Genomic DNA, 21,191 nt, shown 5'->3' on the forward strand with positions numbered 1-21,191 from the left:
TAACAGATCAGATTTTCTCTGTGGCAAGCGATGGAAAAACTGTTGGAATATGAACATCAGTTGCACCATCTTTTTGGCGACTTTAAAGCCGGGTAAAGGGTAAAAGTCCGGATAGCTCAGTGGTTAGAGCACTAGGCTGTCATACGGAAGGTCACGGTTCAAATCTCACTGGTGGCAGTGGAATTTGCATCGTGATTTGACGTCGGATACCAGTCGACTCAGCTGTGAATGAGTACCTGAGTCAAATCGGGGTAATAATCTCGGGCGAGCGCAATGCTGACCACATTGCCTCCTAGTGTACCGTTACGGTCTTGAATGAAGTGCTCTAACACACTTCAAGGCCCTGATCCAATATGGATTGTTGCGCCAATGATTATTATTATTATAAAGGGTAAAACTGTACACGGCCATGAGAGAACTCGACGACAACGAAATTGATAAGACTGACTAGGCCGACCTTGACTAATGTACGAGGCCATAAAAGCAGCAGGATCATTCTCAAAACCATTCGACATCAACGACGGTCTACGACAAGGGAATGCTCTATCATGCGTCCTCTTTAACCTGGCCCTGGAGAAAGAGATCCGTGATGCTGAGGTAAATGCGAGAAGTATGATCCTCTTTAAGTCCACCCAACTATTGGCATATGCTGATGATATCGACATCATGGGAAGAACGCGTTCGAGAGAAGAATCCTCCGAAGAATTTTTGGCCCCCTACATGAGGATGGACGATTCCGTAGCCTACATAATGACGAAATCTATGACCGATACCATGACCGTCCGGTTGTGGATAAAATCCGACTCAATAGGTTACGGTGGGCGGGTCACTTAATCCGTATGGATGAGGATGATACAGCCCGGAAAGTCTATAAGGGCAATATCTACGGTAGAAAAAGAAGACGAGGCAGACCCTGCCTAAGATGGAGCGATGGCGTAGGCCAGGACACCAGACAGCTTTTAGGGATATCGAATTGGTGGACCTCGGGGCAAAACCGGGATGTCTGGAGTTCCTTATTAAGGCAGGCCTAGACCGGATATCGGTTGTTGCGCTGTTGACAATGACGATTAATAAATAGAATTTTTTTTGCATGAAGGTAACATTTATTTCGTCTTAATCAAAGTCGTAAATTACAAACACTTAAATTGAATATTATCAAATAAAATTCATTAGGACGAGCTCAATACAATTTAAAATAATTTTCCTATACTTTGTAGAAGCGATGGAGGAATGTTGCGCAGAATAACCGCTCAATTTACACAACCAAGTATGGATGCGTTGAATAATGCGCTTTCAAATTTTCTTCATTACCAAACAGCTTGCCACATTGGCGGCACTTAAACGCCTTCCCATGGCTATTAATATGCTCCCTTAAAAGAGCTTTTGTTCTGAGTTCCAAACCACAATTCTCATACGGGCAAGGACGATCATTCTCGTGAGATTGAAGATGCCGTGCTAGATTATGCTTACTGTTGAAAGTTCTGGGACACTTGGTGCATAATAGTTTCTCTCTCTCTTCATGAGCTACTTTTCTATGAGTAAGCAGTCCATTTTTATATTTATACACCTTCGGGCATTTATCACACTTGAATTTTTCCTTCATCTCATGACCGCTGACATGTATCCGAAAATACGTAGAATTGAAATACTGCTTTCCACAATAATTGCAAGTGTAATCTCCGCCTGGTTGAGTATGAGTTCTAAGATGAACTTGTAGATATTTTTTGTCATTGTAACTTTTCTTGCAAACAGGGCATATGTGCGGATTCTTAGGAACATGCGCTCGATGAAGATGAAGGTTTAATCCACGCTTGAACCTAAACTTTTTACTGCAGTGATCACACTGGAAAAATACGTTGGGGTCCTGCACATGAACCAACATATGATGTTTAGCAGCATTACGAGTTACGAACGACTTTGGGCATTGGTCACATTTGAACGCTTTCATACGTTGCCTCTTATGAACTGCCATGTGCGATTTCAAATATGTTGCAAGCGCAAATTTACGTGGACAAAGTTCACAGGAGAACACTTTTATGTCTTGATGTTTTGAGATGAGATGATTTTTCAGGGTGGTTTTCATTGCAAACGATTTATCACACTTCATACATTGAAATTTGGGGAAATTGTTTATGGCACCCTTTTTCGGGTCACGTCTGAAGATCCGCATAGAGAAACTACATCTTTCTAGTCGACGCAATTCAAGTTGTGTTACAGGATCAAGTACAAACGGACAGTGTTCATATGTCCGAAAGGGTCCTATTATGTTCGTTTTGTGCAGTTTCCGATGCAAATAAAAGCGCTTCAGATTATCAAATGTATCATCACAACTATCACATTTCAAGGAGTAAAGCGTTCCTTTCAAATCTTCCAAAGTCCGTTGCTTGAAATCAGGCTCCATTTTGTTTTACTATTATATCACTCGAATGTATTATCACTCGAAACTTACTAAGCTTTGAAATTTTACCTGGAAAACAAAATACCAATAAAGACAGAATTACATTGACGTAAGCAAAGAATATGTACATAAGTATGCATATAGAAGGAAAATCAAGGAGAAGGAAAAAGGGCATTCATTTGAAAGGGCCTTAAACCAAATAAACTCTGAACTCCAAGCAATAAAATATGAATGTGATATTTTTTGCAAGCGAAAGGACGTGGAAATACTCTATTCTCACCTCTTTGGACCTCAAAAATTAACTTGAACAAATAGTTTAGGAGTTGAACTCTTCAGCAGGGGAACCGTTCGTTGCGTTTTTTTTTTTGTAATTCGGTCAGCATATTTATATATTATATGTTCTTGTGATGCAATAACACTTGAGTTTTTGCTATTTATTAAATGCAAAAGTGTATTGTTCTTAATAGAAGAAAAGCTGTTGTGAACTCCAGAAAAGTAGAAATGAATTGTAGGGCCGAGAGATCAAAAACAACATTCACTGAGGATCTAACATTCCTTAAGCCCGAGCTATGACTGGAAACGTTAAGGCTATAATCTGAGTATTTTTGTTGGGTATTTTAAGCAATTAGAAATGGCTAAATGTTAATTTATGCAATTTTCAAGAGCAGTTGTCTTATCTACAGTACTCACAGATAGGCTCTGCAACAAAATACATCATCTTTCGAACAAGACATATAAAATAATAAATGTGAACTGAGCAAGTCTTTAATGAAAATGGATGTTGTATGCATCTTTGACAACTCAATCCACAATAAGCCAATTATTAGCGAGTCCTGGTCCTTGTGAGAGTCTTCAGGATTATTAATAAACCTCATGCTCATCAAAAACTCGAAACCTAATATACCCGTATGATCTCATCTCGAACCTTTACCTCTACATTCCTTGCAAAAATTGTACAATTGTCCGACCACTATCCTTTCATAGAATCAAGAATATGACGACGAGCAATCAATTATAATGTTCATCCCCCTTTGGGTTCTATTTGATGTAGCGGCAACAAATGCTATAATGCGAACTTAGGTTCAAATTAAAAGGTTCTACTTGAATGATATTGAATGGTATCCGTAACTTTACCAAAAGGTAAGTACTATCAGCTTATCATGATCCGTCACTTCGTTATTCATTAGAAAGGAAGTTTCAAATGAAATCAACTTCTCTGGCTAACTATATACTTTTTAACTAAGGTACATCGATTTTGACAGATTTTGAAAAGTCGCTATTCGAAAGGTTTATCCTGTTTTTGACAAATACAAACCTATAAAATTGGCAACTGAGAAAGCCTGTGATGTGGACGGATTATAATTACATACAATATTAACTAATTAAGGACCGGAAGTCTTTACTCACATGAGAGTCTAATGGATATAAACGACGTTTATAAAAACATGCTACAACGAATGCAACAAGGACACTCAGAAAGTTTAACTCACAAAATATAGATTAAATAAAAGAATTAAGTATGCTAAAAGTTCTGTGTCGCTTTCTAGAGTTTAATCGAGTTCAAACGCAATCTGAAACGCCAATCAAAGAAAAGTAAATATAATAATTCAGAAAATATTTAAAAACCTAGTAGAACGTACCTTAAAGGACCAAGGACATTTCTTCCCTAAACACCGTTTAGTGGATCCGTCTCTTAATGAGAAGATGCAAAGCAGCGGATTCCTAGTGTTAACTACTAATGAGAGATGCTTCCATGAATATATCTAAGAAATATCTCACCTTTATAGACCACAACTGAAACGTTATAGCATCCCAAAACTTAGTGAGATCCAGTGTTGTTCCTAACACCGGTCGTAAACAAACCACATATACAAAACTAAAATTTGACAGTGCTTGTCAAGTCGAGGTTAGATAACAATGCTGCTTAGATCACCAGCACCATCTATGTCTGGCTCTTTCAAACAGAAGTAGACGCCACATCGTTGGAAGCGTTGAGGGAAGAAGTATATGATGAGATGAGTTCTAAGTGTGCAAACACCCTGGGAGAATCGAAATTGTTCTATAATAGTTTCAAATTACGTTGAAGTGTACGCATAGTATGCATCACAGTTTTGTCTGCTACTCATTTGGCAAACATATTTACATTTTCAACAAGTATATAGACAAAGAGCATTCTGTGAAGCGTAAAGAATTTCGTAATTTGCCTTACTTACTTCACCACATAAATAGAAGGTGTACACATAAAACTGTCGCATCCTTTTGGCGCAATTAATAATAATAATAAAAATGGTTTCGAGAGAGTGGTTGCAATTTCCATAATATTATCAGTACAGGTATTGGACCTAAATAATCCACGGTTTCCCTTGACGTTTTGAGACTCGGACAATTTGGTTGGAACCATACAGAAATACCACAACCTACAAAGAGGTTCCATGTTGCGAAATTTTTCCTAATACGTGTTTTAGCCTTGCATCAGATATTAGGTATTCTTCAGGATGTGTGTTTTTATTCCTATACCAGAATATGTGCGAAGATTTCATTGTTCTTCCCACAGAATCTGCAAACACCGTTCACAAATATCCGACTTCCGCAGGACCTACCGATATTTACATTATAATCGTAAAGCTCTTCTTTGTAAGCTTTAAACAATCCTGCGAACGCTTTGATTCATATTTCCCCATAAACACCCTGGACTGTACCATTCTTGGCAACTTCCACCAGTATAGTTCTCTTAGTGGATTCCATATGAATTTGGGAGTTCACATGGTGGGATCTGAGTGCATTTATAGCTACCTGGCTGCGGCACTGTTCTCCCTCCTATAGTCCCATTGGAGGCTATAATAGGCACACCTATCAGCGTATATTTCCATTGACATTCTGAGGATTATCCGCCTGCATCTGAAGCAGTTATTCTACAATATGGTTGTGCTAGAAATTTAAACGAACAATTTATATTAATTAGTTAATTGTAAAGATCAGGCGGTGTTCAGTTTGTTTTTTAATATTTGGAGCCTACTTTTTATTGTCGCTTGAATAGCACGTTTGGATGCTCGGCACGAAGTAAATTAAATAAAAGCTAATCGAAAGTTGTTACATAATGTAAGTAAGCCTGTTGATCATGAACAAACACAGACCGTTTCTTTCGATCTAAGCCATAAATGTTTCCGAGTGTTATTGCTTTGTCTTACTTTTATATTTTTCAATATAAAAAATAAAAGAAATAAGGGAGACAAAAAGGAGTGTCTTTGGATGGCTCATTCTTAACAGAACAATAATCTGGAAAAATTATTTCTAGTATTTGAAACCTCAGATGTATCGCTGCGAATATATGCACGCCAAACTTAATGCGTTCGATCTTAGAACGAATCTAAGGCTACTGAAAGCAACCTGTAGCTAATTTTATCATAGTTACGTAAAGCAAAATTGAAGGCAAGTCACATTATATAGAATTTTTCAAATTTTACGAATTATCGATGAAAAATTTTATATTTTTATTCATTAAATACGAAGGGCCCTTAGCTTCAATAAACAAAAATCGATATCCCAACTAATCAAAATTAAAACTTCTCTTTCAGGATGTAGCGTTTATTAATCCAGCCAATGTTGTATTCGTTTATATGCTTGTTCGTGAACTAGTCGATGGTGATGAAACAAAGGAATCAGAATTACAAGCCGCCGTTTTAACGTGTCTTTATTTATCTTACTCATACATGGGCAACGAAATCAGTTATCCTCTAAAACCTTTTCTCGTTGAAGACTCAAAAGAAAAATTTTGGGATAGGTGAGTACAATGAATCATCTTTTGTGACTTTCATGCTAGCAAGTACAGAATAATAAATAAAATCGATAGGATAATAACAGAAGATATCTGATATGGATAAACAAACGTGTTATATATATTTATCTTTTTATTTCAGGTGTCTATTAATTGTTAATCGACTTAGCGGTAATATGTTACGAATAAATGCCGAGCCAGGCTTCTTCACAGAAGTTTTTACTGAATTGAAAGCTTGCGGCATGAGCACAAATAATAATACGCCCTCGAATACAGTATCGTGCGGAGCTGCTTGACGTAAACATCCACGCGAAGTCGTCGTTAAACTATCTATAGCAGGCCATCAACAAAAATATCAACATCAAACTACCCTGCAAGAACTCACCAGTGTTGTTTAAAAAATTATATTCCAAACGGTAAATTAATATAAAGAAATATATTTTGTAAATGAACACGAAAAATGGTAAATAATTTGCAATATGATATTGTTTTTGATTTAGTTGTTATAATTTTAAATGTAATATAGAACTCATTTCTCATTGAGAAAAAAAAATCAGATAAAATCCTCAAACCACATGTGGTGCATGACTTTCGTTTCTGTTTTGTAAATCCCAATCATATTCCCAAAATTGATATTCTTTTTTTTGTTTATCCTTAAAAGCAAAAAAAATTGGGAATACGCCGTACAGAAGTAGGAATAAATATTCGGCTCAATTAATACGGTAACCATTTTAAAGAAACCAATTGTGTATTTGTTATAAACTAAAGCGTAAACTAATCTTAAAAATTGAAAACCAAAAAAATAAAAGCGAAAAAGACAAATATTACTATTAAAAAATAAATTATTGAATCTAACCACAAGAAACAAAGTTAAAAAAAAGCAACAAAAAAATATACAAATGAGATGAAAACTGAAACGATGGAATATTGATGAAAACCTAATAACCAAATTATACATAAATGATATTATTTTTAGCTGTTATAGAAGCGTGAATGTAGATTGTATTTGAAGAAGAAAATGTAACGAAAACAAAGGACGTAAATGAGATTACAACAAAGAAGTTGTTTGGAAAAATCAAGATATTCATGATGTTCATTAAATAAAATTTAATAAAAGAATATAAAATGTGATTTCAAAGGGAAGTTTTTAAAAGCGTTTAGGGTAAAGTAGAATATGATTGATACATGAGCGAGTAGAATTTTTCGATTAACTCACTGTTTCGGAAACTTTTAAAGAAAAGGTTAGATTAGTTGAAAAGCTGCCTCTTCTCTAGTTTGAAAATTAGATGACATACGAATATTGTCCATAATTTAAAAACTACGCATTACATTCATTAAGAATATTTGAAGTGAACATCATAAAAATACTGTTTGTTTTTGATAATCAAACATGAAACACTTTGTGGGATTGGTAAGATATGATGGTGGTGTAAAGTCAACAAACGCGGGCAATTATGTCAAGAAAATAAATATTTTCGAAGTCAATATTATAAACAACGAAAGCGAGTCGTATATATGTAATCATTTATCATAAAAGCCTCGCTAATTAAAGTAACCCCCTCCCCCTGATTTCGAATACACGAATAAATATTGCTACGTCATAGCAGGTCATAGGTCATTCCAAAAATATTTTTAGACTCGCAGTTTCTTGTAACAACTCAAGCATAAGATATACATGCTTCCTTCAAAGGTCACAGGGATATCCCTGCCCCTAGTGATGGTGGTAGTGATTCACTTTAGCTTCACAATCTTTTTACTTATCTTCAAATAAAAATCTTCTCCTGGTGTATTACTCACGATAGCTCGAAGGTGCACTGCCTACACTAAGTAGCGTGTGTTACTTTGCGCACCCGAAAATCATTATTTTTGGAATAGACCTGATAGACCCCGTATCTCCTAAAAATTAAAAATTTACCTTAGTAATGTTAGGTAACTATCAAAAAATTTTTCGGAATCCCCGAAAAATTCTGAATTCAGTCCGTTATTTGACTCACTTTGAATCCAATTCATGTTCTGGAATTTGAAAGAAAAAGCTTATCAAAATGACCTTATATGCAAATTGGACAAATGCATCGCTTCAGTAGGTAATTCTGCTTCATTTGGCGCAAAGGGTTCTTTTGTTCCATGAACTCTGAGATGTGTATTATATCCGATTCCTTACTCTATGGACCATAGTTTGTATGGGTGAAATACTATGTTTTCTTCGGATATTTGTTTCTGGTAACGACACCCGACACAACTTTATGTTGCTTGATTTTTGCTACCCATTTTCCTATTTTTCACCTATTGACTCATTGTCCACAAGAATTAGTTTATGAAAAATGCAAAGTGATCCAATATTAATGTTTGAACCAAAGGCTATCTAAATCCCGCCAGCCGGGTTGGAAACCCGCAAAACCAACTTCAGTAGTCGACTCTTAAGCAAGCAGAGAAAGATGCATTGGGCAGTTCATGGCTGGAACAAATCTGACTGAATTGAATGAATTTTCTTCATTATCAAATTTCAAAACGAGAACCGCGTTTGGAGCGTGTTGATAAAATGAAACAGGAAACGAATTGTTTATATTCTCGGCGTTGTGGTTTAGACAAAACTCAAGTAGGAAACCAGGAATTTTCAGAACCCCCGAATATGTTGGTCCAATTTAAATCTTAGGGGGAGGGAAAAAACCGTATTTTAACAAACTAAATTTTAGATGTGCCAAAAAAAGAGAGCCACAAGAGCCCTGATTTCTGTTTTGCCTATACAACGTGAAATATTTTCACCTTTATTATTTAAAAAAAAAATCTACATTTGATTGAAGAAACCGAACTTATACATAGATGTTCCATCACCGAAGGTTTTCCCAATTTTTCTGCATCGAAAATTTAGAGAATTATCTTTAAAAATGTTCAATTTTACACAAGCAAGCAGTATTTTTGTGATACAATCACACTTTAAATAGTTATTTATTTATGAGAATTTGTTTCAATGGAATGAACGAAAGCGTTGAAGCAAATTTAACTTGAACCCTCCAAGTAATTCTATATATATTCTTCATATTTCTAATGAAATTAACGGAACGTCCTATGAGGATATACATCATTATTCCGTAGATTACATTTTTACTACTAATTATAACTAAAATTAAAGCATGTTTATTGATTAAGACGTAAAACGATTTTGTATTGAGTGCAATGTTAATACAATTGGAGCCCCGAGAATAATTTCAGATCAATTTCCCTACAACAAAGTGATCCGGAAGATACTTGTGGCATAAGGTAGTAGACGTTATATACACAGTCAAGCTTTTATTTGTTTATATAAAGACCTGGAATACCTATCATTTGAAATCCAGAAGGAAACAAAAACACTAAGCATGTCTTCAAATATTTTATAAAACCCACACCGAATGTTGCAGAAGAACTGGATCATCATTTCAGTTTTCATTTGTTTCAGAACTTAACTAAATTTGATTCATTTGATTCATTTAACAAAATGCAACACACACTTACAGGGATTTGTTTTTCCTATACAAATTATTGAAAATAATGTTTGAAATGAATTATATATTTAAAAATCAGAGTCTACCATAAAAGCATTTCTACAAAGTATTTAAAAAAGTGGATGAAAACTTAATGTATATGTATAAAAGAATATGAAAATATTAGATGCTAAGATTGAATGGTTATTCAAAAGAAAAAAAAAAATAAGAAAACAAATGAAAAGATGATAGGGCGAGGAAGCCATCGGCGACGAGTTTTCAAAGACGTTTTTGCCGCTTCTACGAAACCCTAAAGCGGTCTCCAGAGCACGTAACTACTCTAAAAAATTCAATCGTTGAATTTTAATCAAATTCATTTGAATGGATACCACAAAATTGGGCCGGTATTGTGCAATATTAGAAATTTCAATAAAATAAGGAATGAAGAAATGACGTAAAATCAAATTTTTGTTATCAAAATTTCTCTTCATTCAATTCCCTGACAAGGTTCGGTTTCAAGAAGAAAACGTTATACGAAATTGAAATGATTTAAATACTAGATCAATAACACAATAATGCAATTCCTCTGATATACATACATACGCATGTGAAGAGACATCAAACAATGATGTGTTGTTAAATAAAAACTTAATAATCGCAATTGCTCAAAACAAGAAAATTATATTGTTAGGGTATATGTTGACGACTTTGGAGGTCAAATATTTCGTTCGAATTCAAACTCTTTCTTTTTCTTCATCTAAAATGCTTTATATCTGGACCAATCACCTGAAAATTAGTTTCTCCTAACTTTCAATTTACGATAATCGCTTGTTATTTTCAATGATTTATCTATTTGACATTTGATTCCTTTAAAAAATTACGAATATTTGCTTCAAGTCAATTTATACCAAAATATATGCATGTGGATACGCTATATAAATGCATATACCAACGTACACATTTTGAATACCTCGAAGATCTTCAATCGAAAAATATCTGACCATCAATGAAAAGAAATACACACGCAAATAGTGTTATTGGAATTTAATAATAGCATTATGAGAACCATTTACAACACACTACTCTAACACGTAAATTATGTGCAGGGTTTAATAAATTCATGGAATTCTTCCGATTTTTAGGTAAAACAATAAGAAAACAAACAAGTATTAAATCCAAATTAAAAAAACTAATGGAGTAAAAACCGTCAGTACTTTCTTTGTTTTCTTTTCGATACTCAATATAATTTTCTATTTTAAGAAAGTAAATAAAAACTCAATCGTAATAATAAATTGACAACACAAATTAAATATACACATTCATAAATATTTAGTAAAAAGAAACAAAAATATTTAAAAAAATGAAATACTGAATAAGGATCTAATTTGTAAAATTGTGAATATTTTAACTTAAAAACTAATTTGAAATGAGATAAACCCTTTGACAGTGATAATATATTAATGAAAAATTAAATGAAAAAAAATATATATAAAATTATTATTAAAAGAACTCTAGTCGAAATTTATATAGCGAAACAAAAAATAAAAAAAAAATAGTCAAAAAAAATATGAATTCCCTGAACAAGGCAGCAATTATTTAATGATAAGAAAACGGAAGTTGAATAATTGTTTCTATGTGATATAATTTACATATTTCACAACTATCGTGATTTCCTTTGATTTTTAATAATTTCTCTGTGTAGTCGATTTTAAGTTGTCTAACAATAAACCTGTTCTGATGTAAAAACAAATATATAAATAAGACTTAGTGAAGTCGTCAATAAATCACTATACGTACAGATTCCATGATAATGACGAATAACCAAAATGTTTGCCAAAAAAAAAAATTAAAAGAAAACAGCAACAAAAACGAAAAAAGTACATAGAAAACAAACGGTCGATACTATGAACTAATCTTTATTGTAAACCTAAATGTTTTGTTTCGTTTGTTTTATGTTAAGTTAAATTATGCTTTTGTTCTTTGTAATTATTACCGAGCAAGTTGTTTGATTAGATTTAGGCGTTTCGTTATTACCAAAGATATTTGCTGAGGAGATCCATGTATGAGAATAAGTATGAAAAATTCAATAGGTTAATAAAATGAAATTTCATAGAAATTCAAGTGTTTAATTCAAATCATTTGTACTTAGCTTTTTGAGTTTTCGAAAAAGTCAGCTTCAAATGCAAATCACCATCAACAACAATGCAACAACCGGTATCCGGTCTAGGCCTATACTGCCTTAATAAGGAACTCCAGACATCCCGGTTTTGCGCCGAGATCCACCAATTCGATATCCCTAAAAGCTGTCTAGCATCCTGACCTACGCCATCAATCCATCTCAGGCAAGCTTTGCCTCGTCTTCTTTTTCTACCATAGATATTGCCCTTACAGACTTTCCGGGCTGGATCATCCTCATCCATACGGATTAAGTGAGCCAGAGGATTCTTCTCTTGAACGCAACCAAAAGTTGCCAACTTTTCTTGCTAAGAACCCGAGTCTCCCAGGAATACATAAGGACTAGCAAGATCATTGTCTTGTACAGTAAGAGCTTTGACCCTATGGTAAGACGTTTCGAGCGGAACAGTTTTTGTAAGCTGAAATAGGCTCTGTTAGTTGCCAACAACTATGCACGGATTTTATCGTCGTAGCTGTTATCGGTTGCGATTTTCGAACCTAGATAGGAGATATTATCAACGGTCTCAAAATTGTAGTCTCCTATCTTTATTCTTCCCGTTTGATCAGTGCGGTTTGATGTTGTTGATTGGTTGGCTTTTGGTGCTGAAGTTGCCACCATATATTTTGTCTTCCCCTCATTGATTGCAAACCCAAGATCTCGCGCCGCCTGCTCGATTTGGATAAAGGCAGTTTGTACGTCTCGGGTCGTTCTTCCTATGATGTCGACATCGTCAGCATAGGCCAGTAGTCTGCTGGAATTAAAGAGGATCGCACCCCTCGCATTTACTTCAGCATCATGGATCACTTTCTCCAGGACCAGGTTAAATGGTCTTGAGGGTCACCCTGCTGCTTTTATCTGGCCTCGCACATTGGTCAGAATCAACCTAGTCAGTCTTATCAATTTCGTCGCGATACCGAATTCTCTCATGGCTGCGTACAGTTTTACCCTGGCTACGCTATCATAGGCGGCTTTGAAGTCGATGAAAAGATGGTGCAACTGATGCCCATATTCCAACAGTTTTTCCATCGCTGCCACACCGAGAAAATCTGATCTGTTATTGATTTGCCTGGAGTGAAGCCTTTTTGGTATGGGCCAATGATATTCTGGGCCTATGGGGCTATCCGGCCTAGCAAAATATCGGAGAATATCTTATAGATGGTACTCAGCAACGCGATATCTCTATAATTGCTGCACTGTGTGATATCTCCCTTTTTATGTATGAGGCAAATAATGCCTCTTCGCCAGTCTTCAGGCATTGATTCACTGTCCCACACCTTGAGCACAAGTTAATGAACCACTTGGTGTAATTGGTCGCCTCAATATTTAACCACTTGGTGTAATTGGTCGCCTCAATATTAAACCAATTCGGCTGTAATTCCATCGGCTCCTGGCGACTTATAATTTTTAAGCCGATGAATTGCACGGACTATGCACCAGCTCCAAATGGAAAATCATGTTAAGGGGGTAAACCATATTAGATTAGATTTTCAGAATCTATGGATAGATCGTTGGCTTAGCTATCCCAGAATGCGCAGCAAAATTTGCAAGGCGAAATTCACATTGCTTTAGATTTTACGAATGTAGAACCGAGCGATTATCGGATTTAGGCTTAGACTCGAATGCCCAGGAGGTGATAAGAGATAATTTTCATTATTTTCACCTACATTGTACCTGAAAAAAACATTTAATGTGCTTTCCTTCTCTATATAAAAAAAAAATCCCTCTTGAAATTATCCCCTTACCATCCTTTATTTAATTTTTAAACGTGAAAGTTACTCCAAAAAATCGCAATAACAACTGCGCTACAATACCAATAATAATTGACTTGAAGTTGGATTCTGAGCTTTTTGAAAGTGCATAGCGAATCAGCTTCATCCATACGCCATCGTAATGAATCCAATATCCAGAGAAACGTATCAGGATTTACCCCAGGTGGAGTTACTATGGCCTCATTTACACAAAAGATGGTATGCACTCGACTTTTATAATTAACGGATACTTATCATTGCGGATTATATAAGCGAATAAATTCCCAGAGGTATTTTTCACCCACCATGATATCCAGGTAGGTGAAAAACACCTCCGGGAATTAAAACATTTTATTGACAGTAGTATGGCAGTCTATAATCCACACCTTGAAAGACCCCTTGGTATAGACGAAAACTACTCTAATTGAATGCTGCTTCACAAATTAGAAGAATGCTTAGAATACCAATCAATAAAATTCAGCGTTATTTTAACCCAAACCTCATTGATATCGATGCCACCAAGGATGTTATACATGTTATCAATAAATTAAAATGAAATGAATCATAGATCACGACAGCAAATAATGTAGATAATATCACAGCACTGGTAGATTTCACCTTCGCTTCCGGTGAAGTTTTCCATCGGTACAATATCTGGAATTGTCATTATATACTTTGAACTTTAGCGGACTATTCTATAATCTAATAATAGTATAAGTTACACATTACTCCATGGGGTAATGGGAGGTAAATGGGAGTTATATTTTTCTTCTGATGTGTCTCATCTAATACAGCAAGCACGCACTGCTTTAGAAGCTTTACCATCCTCCTCTTTCAATCCATGTGAAATTTCGCTCAATCTAAATGCTTGCTCAATCGCTATGCTTGAAATGTATCATAGCCGACCCAAAATTTAATTTTAAAAATACGTTCCTTTCTTTCAACAACACTGCATACAATATTTTCCATTCCATGCGTTCTTTGCACCTTTCGAGGATGATATTGCAACCTACAGTAATATTCAAATCCGGACTGCTCCTCCAAATAGAAGCAAAATCCCCTTTGCGATCAATAAAGTCTCTTCGCGGAACTGTTCCTTACTACCCCTGGGATTTCTGCAGAGTTTCTACTTTCATTCATTAGTTAATCCTATGAATCTGAAATCTTTCCCAAAGAGTAGAAGAAAGGGATAATCGTAAAGATTCTGAAGAAGAGCACCCGTCTTGAGTACAACAATTGGAAGATTATTTAGATACTCCCTGTCGTTGTAAAGGCAATAGGTGAAATTATCCTGGACCGTATGAAACAACACAAAGTTTGATCGACAGTAATCAGGCTGATTGCCGCTCTGAATCCCCCTACACCATTCCCATTAACAACACCTTTCGAATTATTATGGAGCAGTGTTCGAAGTTTAGAAAGTTTATGGTTGTATCAACAGGGGCTGTATCTGCAGTACTAACTACTACCAGAGTGATCTATCGCACTGGATATAATGAAGGTTGAACTGAAGACAAACACCAACAAAACCAAGATCTTCTTCCGATCTGCATTATGGGCAGATCATTAGAACTCTCGATAAATTTGTACTTGTTGGTAGCATTATTAGTGCCGAATTTTTGCATGAAAAAACAATACTATTTTGGATCTAGACCTTGAAACGTATTAGAGCACTGTAGTACAAGAATGCAATATAGTTAGCAATGCGCTTGTCCGGGATTATTACCCTGATTTGACTCAGATTTTCATCCACAACAAACTCAACTAGTATCCGATATTCAGTCACGATACAATGCCCTCTGCCATCAGTGAGATTTGAACGGCGACCTTCCGTCGCCTAAGCCATCCGGATACATCGAACTTGATATCGCTCAAGGTATTAAGTCGCTAAGTACATTTTCGTTATTTTGTCCAAAATGAAAATGTAACTACTTCAAGACTAACACCGCGCAAATATTCTCCCTGTGCCACTGCATACATATCTATATATAGGAGTAGCACATAAAGTGTGACCGCCAATCTTACTCGAAACCTCCAAACCTTCGTTAACAGCTAGCAGAACTATTTCGACATGTTAATAAGAAGGCGGAGATGACAGTGGATTGGGGATACATTGGGAAAGAGAGGCAACTCCATTGTAACTATGTTATGCAATGAACCCAGGACGATGAGCCACGTGGCATAATCAAGTGGGGTTGCCATCAGTGTTGGTCATATTTGTATTCATAAATATGAATACGGATTAATATTTCCAAGTGCGAATACGATTTTTTTGAGTTGAAATGTTAATATTCGCCTGAATAACGAATATTAGCACCTTAATGATTTGATCAGGTATGGAGGAGTCGGACTTCATATACAGTAAGTAACTTAAAAGGCGTTGCAGGTGTAGAAAAAAATAATAATAATGGTGGCGCAATAATCTAATTGGATCAGGGCCTTGAAGTGTGTTAGTGCACTTCATTCAAGACCGTAATGGTACCCTACAATATACTGTAGAAGAAAATGTGGTCACTATTGCGCTCGCCCGAGATTATTACCTTATTTAGACTCAGGTACTCATTCACAGCTGAGTCGACTGGTATTCTACGTTAAATCACGACACAAATTCCGTTGCCCCTAGTGAGATTTGAATCGCGACCTTCCATACGATAGTCTTGTATTCTAACTACTCAGTTATCCGGACACGTGTAGACAAAAAAGTATGCACATATAAACTCGAAAGAGATTTCCAAGGCTGAAGAATTGTTTTGTAGAGTTTCACCGATCATGCAAAAATTGCGAGAGGTATGGCAATTCGCGCTAACGAGAATTCACGAGAATCAAACATCGAAATCGATGGTAACCGACCAAAAGGCCGGCCAAAACAACGGTGGCTTGGTACACTGGATGAGAATTTAAAAGCCACGCGACTGCATACAGGCATTTGATAGAACCAATAACGACGAGCCGACCCCGCTGGTGAACAGGACAAAGGCTGGAAAAAAAGAAGTAGCACTTCTTCATTTCTGCGCTTATGTCAGGAAAATCTCTGTGTCGGACATCATACATCAGCAGACAAATGTTTGTTTCAGATAGATGTCTACTTAAGACAAAGTCTGCTTCTGTATCAGACAAATGTCTGAGTTTGCCTCAGACATTAGACAGACTAATGTCTGCCTGAGCTAAATGTCTATTTCGACAAAGTCTGTTTCTATATGAGGCAAATGTCTGAATTTGCTTCAGACATGAGACAACAGGCAGACAGATGTCTGTGTTTGAAGCAAACAAGTGGTTGGGCAATTGACTCACACAGTACTTGCATATAAGCAATTGCCACTTACGAAATATTTGTATATAAATATTTAAATTCCTAAACGGAAGCATTTTAACCTTCAATGCTTTAAATTAACATTTCCGCGGATATCAAAGTTATATGGCTAACTCTTAACGTGTCTCTGATGTAGGCTTCGTACAGTGGGCTCCAACATTCACCCATCTAAATTAACTAGAAAAAATTATGGTTTCAACACATCACACAAAGAAAGGTCACGATACCGTTAATGTATTACCAGTTACTACACAAGGCCCCAGATAGATAATCTAAGAGTAAAAATAAAGGCAAAGGATTTTTCAGGGAAAGAAGAAGTCACATGTCTTACATAACAATAAATTGAAACAAAACGATAAGTTTGGCAAATCGTGCCCATTTTTTGGTCATCCCAAGTATGAAGTTAGAATTTGGCCAGCTCGTCAATGTTGTTTAATTGAAAAAAAGGTATTCCCTTTTTCTGGCTGACACACTGCAAAAATGTTCATGATGAATAAGTCAACTGATTTCAAAACTTAGTGGTGGGGTTCTAAAGATGACTTCCTTCAGTTTGTTTCTATGTGAGGAACAGACTTCATCTCTGACCTGGGACTTGGTTTTTTTTTTTTAATTTTATTTCCTTCCTATCGCCTTGCCTTTTTTAGCAGCAAGATAAGTGGAGGATCGGGGCAAGAATACTAAATAGAGCAGGAGCAAATCGAGTGTATAGAGGGCACGGAATATCATTGCGTATTCATGCGGTAGGGATCCTCTCCCTTGTAGTTCATGTATCGGTGCATCGGTGTGCTGATGCCGCATTTACCGGAGAAGTTTGTACATACGCAATGATTTTTTCCCACCACACAGTTTCGAACAATTCGCTGGGAGATGAATCTCTTGTGTTTAGTCTTCTTGGCGTAGAAAAGAATGGGAAAAACCTTGGTGCAGAATTAATGATAAAAGAAGTTTACTTGCGCACACCATCGATGGATGTGTAACATAAACATCCGCAGTACAGAACTCACTCATTCTCTACCTAAAGGAGATACGATGTAGAAATCCAAACATAAATCCGATGACTTAGCTTCTAAAACATCCACTATTAGTGAAAGGATCTACACATACCTAGAAAAACTAGAAATCACTCCAGGACTACAGCTCCTGGGAAAAGATAAGGAACAAAAAAAAATTTGGTGTGTATATTGATTACGCCCAATTTGCAACATCCGTCTAACCTGGCCAATGTCTTTAGAGGGCGTAAATAGGACCCTAATAAATAAAATGGTGGCATTGTCCTTTCTCAGTAAGAAAGCTAGTAAGTAAACATTTGGAACTACTTATAGAATGAAATATGTGTACCCAGCGCAAACTCTATCCCATCACTGCCATTAAGCAGCAATAACCGACGACTCAGCAATCCAATTTTAATCTTGACTTTGAACCATGTTTAAAATATTTGATTTTTCGAAAAAAACCCAGACAAGTCGACTACTTGGTACTTACTTTTGCAACAAGAAGCAACTGGAAGAACTGATTCTCTTCAATTTGAAAGTTTATTCATTTATTCTAACGGTTGGTACCACGACTTTTGTTTGATTAATTTGTTGTAGTGTATGGATTAGGCTCATCCCTTAACCGATCCAGTCAAGCAAAAAGAATAAAATCAAAAGTCAAAGTGAAAGATCTAGTTGCTTCAATCAAGTAGTCATTCACTGCGTCCACTTTAAAGTAAAATCGCGTAGACAAGGGATTAACGATTGGGGATTGCCAATGATATCAGCTGGATAATAATGAATGTATGGTTCTGTAATGTCACTGTTGGACCATCTTATTAATTATTGTACCACGATGATGGTAATGCACTACTTCATCAGTCATGGCAAGGAGATGATATATAATAATTTTACAGGCTTCATGCTTTGGAATTAGCGATTTAAACGGAAGAACAGGATAACTATAACAAGCCAGACATTATGTTAGTTGGTATAGCACATCAATCTGAATCTATATTGCTCTATTATATTATTGTTCAGTTTCGGAATTGAGCTTGCTATATACCCTGAACTTCTTACACAAGGTTTTTCAAATGAAGCTTACAAGCCAGAAATAAAAAATTTAGTTATATATTACAAAATGCAATACTATATGGACTGGAAATGTACAAATGAAAAAGGTAATAAAATATGATGCCAATATAATATTTAGGAAGCTGTCTCTATCTGTCCTCCTTATAATTCAAATAGGGAGGAATTGCAAGAGGAGCAGTCTTTCTTATTTCATTTCGAACCGTACTCCCCTATGGAGTAGGACTTCTCTAGCTTCAAATTTTTGAATATGTAAACAAGCGATGATAGTATTTATAACTGCCTTCTCGATGAATAAGGCTGCATTCCTGGTGAACTTGAAAACAAAAGGGGTGGGTTTAATACAAATTACAAAGGTTTTCTTTTCTGAAAAGTGCATTGCCGCATTGAGGACCAGTTCAACTATTTTATTAGGCAGATTTGTAGACATTCTAAGAATAGATGAGTTCTGACTTAACCACCACCGAGAAGGCAGATATTTCATATTACCAAACCCCGGCGTCTCAATGATATGGATTATATATTGAACTTACAATAACTTCTCCCGTCAACATCGAAACCGCCTTCTAACCGTGACGTCCATCCTCCAATTTACAAGCATATCCGCAGGCACAACATTCAGTAGGTAAAATACACAGTCCCAATTAATAACTATCACTGCTGAATTCTTTATAAAATTTTCCTACAACCTTTATTTGCGGTGTCCCTCTTGTTTTCCTTCCCTGTCCGGTCTTACACAAAGTTGTATAGGAATGACGAGGATTAAATTTGACAGGCCGGCTCGGTCTACCGATATAAAGTGTCGAGTACCCCACAAAGGAACAACCAACAAATCAATCGTTCAAAAGGGGATGAACGCCGGGAATACGGAGGAACTAAACAAATGGCGAACATGTCTTAATCTGAGACGTAGATGGCGGCGCTGCACAGCTGATTGGATAAATTTTTGTTTCCGGTTCTGTTGACGTCACTTTAGTTGTGATCGAAAAATCGTTTTATTACTGCTGTTTTTTCGGAAACTAAATCTTTTCTTTTTCTTAGCTATTCCATCAATTTAAATTCAACTTAAAATTAAAGTTCAATTAATACATAGCCCGTAATATGTATGAATTCAGTTTGTCGCACTATTCACTTTAGTCTGATATAAACATTTCATGTTCTGGGTTATAGTGAATTTACAGGAAGCAGACCATTTTGACCTGCCTTAACTTTGTTAATAACCATAGGATACCCTCAGCTGTCGTCAACGATCCTTAACAGGTCGCTTACGATGCTGGGAGTAACGTGCCCGAGCAAGTAGTTCTGACCCCTAGCTGGCATAATACTTGCTTCGAGAAAGTTTCTCGGTAAATAGCGAACTGCTAATGACCAGTATACGCCGGGACACACTAGGAGTCCCCGATGGGGTGATGTGAGCCTAGCTCTGCCAAGGTGGTAGTTGTGGCGTGTATCAGGAGCCAACCCAGTAGTGTGCATTGAACCGGTATTAGTAGACCGCGTTGCCCCGATCGAGCGCTGATCCATCCGTGAGTTCCGGGATAATCTAATCGTAGGCCAGGCCCCAGAGAGGGGTAGGGGCTTCGTCTCCGAGGGTTTTCCTCTTTCCTGACTATTGTGGCCCATTCCCTTGCGCAAGATGTTCTGGTAAAAATTTAAATGGCGATACAAACAATACGAAAGAGGAGATAGTGGGAATGGAGAATGAATTGGCTGCGTTTATACGCAGAACAAAAATGCAAAACGAAATACCCGACGAGACATCGGGATACGCAAACAAAAAAGAAAACTCGCCAAGTGATGCGGCACCTGTAACGGAGACGGAAACCCAGACAGTACCACGGAGTCCTATATTCCGAAAAGAGGCATAGGGCAACTGCTCAAACTAACTAGATAGTTTCAAACAAAAGCCAAGTGGGAGCGCTATCAACTACTCTGACGAAAGTTGAACAGAAAAGGCTTATCAAGAAATGCGCGGCAATTGTGAAGCGCATGCGATCTGCGACGTTCCTCCAGAAGAACGTTAGCAAACTGGTGAAAAACGCGCTGAAGAAGCTGGGGGAGCTCCTGTGCAGGATACGAATCCGGGCGGCCCCAACCAAACGCTACAGATATTTGGGCACCCCTCTGCAACCTTTCGAGAACCTGACAGAAGACATAAATATGCCGCAAATGGGGTCAGGCCATAAAGCGGATATCGGCAACAAAAAGGAGAGTTGCGTCATATTCAGGGGCCGTGGTGCGTCCGATGAGAATATTGCGG

The 21,191-nt window shown here is 36.6% G+C and overlaps 2 protein-coding genes across 8 annotated transcripts in view; one reads left to right on the forward strand and one right to left on the reverse strand.

Annotated features, from left to right (window-relative positions):
- Positions 1-7,304, forward strand: part of LOC119656135 (cyclin-dependent kinase 5 activator 1) — a 140,584-nt gene extending 133,280 nt beyond the window's left edge. Inside the window, exons 3-5 of one of the 2 annotated variants that reach the window (XR_005250005.1) lie at positions 5,974-6,179; positions 6,316-6,589; positions 6,835-7,304. Coding sequence is in view for 1 of the 2 variants with exons in the window: in XM_038062469.1 (XP_037918397.1) it covers positions 5,974-6,179; positions 6,316-6,469 (360 nt within the window). In the remaining variant the exon portion in view is untranslated. Of the gene's footprint in view, positions 1-5,973; positions 6,180-6,315 lie in introns of both variants that reach the window. The other variant, XM_038062469.1, reaches the window with a different exon arrangement.
- Positions 1,076-19,702, reverse strand: LOC119656147 (zinc finger protein 888-like). 6 transcript variants are annotated; one of them, XM_038062484.1, is made up of 4 exons: positions 19,465-19,683; positions 4,178-4,437; positions 4,039-4,120; positions 1,076-2,467 (listed from the first exon to the last, which is right to left on the reverse strand). In XM_038062484.1, the coding sequence occupies exon 4, from the start codon at positions 2,399-2,401 to the stop codon at positions 1,256-1,258; it is 1,146 nt and encodes a 381-aa protein (XP_037918412.1). In that variant the 5' UTR covers positions 2,402-2,467; positions 4,039-4,120; positions 4,178-4,437; positions 19,465-19,683; the 3' UTR covers positions 1,076-1,255. The 6 variants fall into 6 exon arrangements, with proteins under 6 accessions (XP_037918412.1, XP_037918437.1, XP_037918424.1 ...); XM_038062509.1 differs by lacking the exons at positions 4,039-4,120; positions 4,178-4,437 and having other exon boundaries at positions 19,465-19,515; positions 19,621-19,702; XM_038062496.1 differs by lacking the exon at positions 4,039-4,120 and having other exon boundaries at positions 19,465-19,684.
- Between the last annotated feature and the right edge of the window lie 1,489 nt (positions 19,703-21,191).

This window comes from Hermetia illucens, chromosome 1 (assembly GCF_905115235.1).
Source record: "Hermetia illucens chromosome 1, iHerIll2.2.curated.20191125, whole genome shotgun sequence".
Taxonomy (NCBI): domain Eukaryota; kingdom Metazoa; phylum Arthropoda; class Insecta; order Diptera; family Stratiomyidae; genus Hermetia; species Hermetia illucens.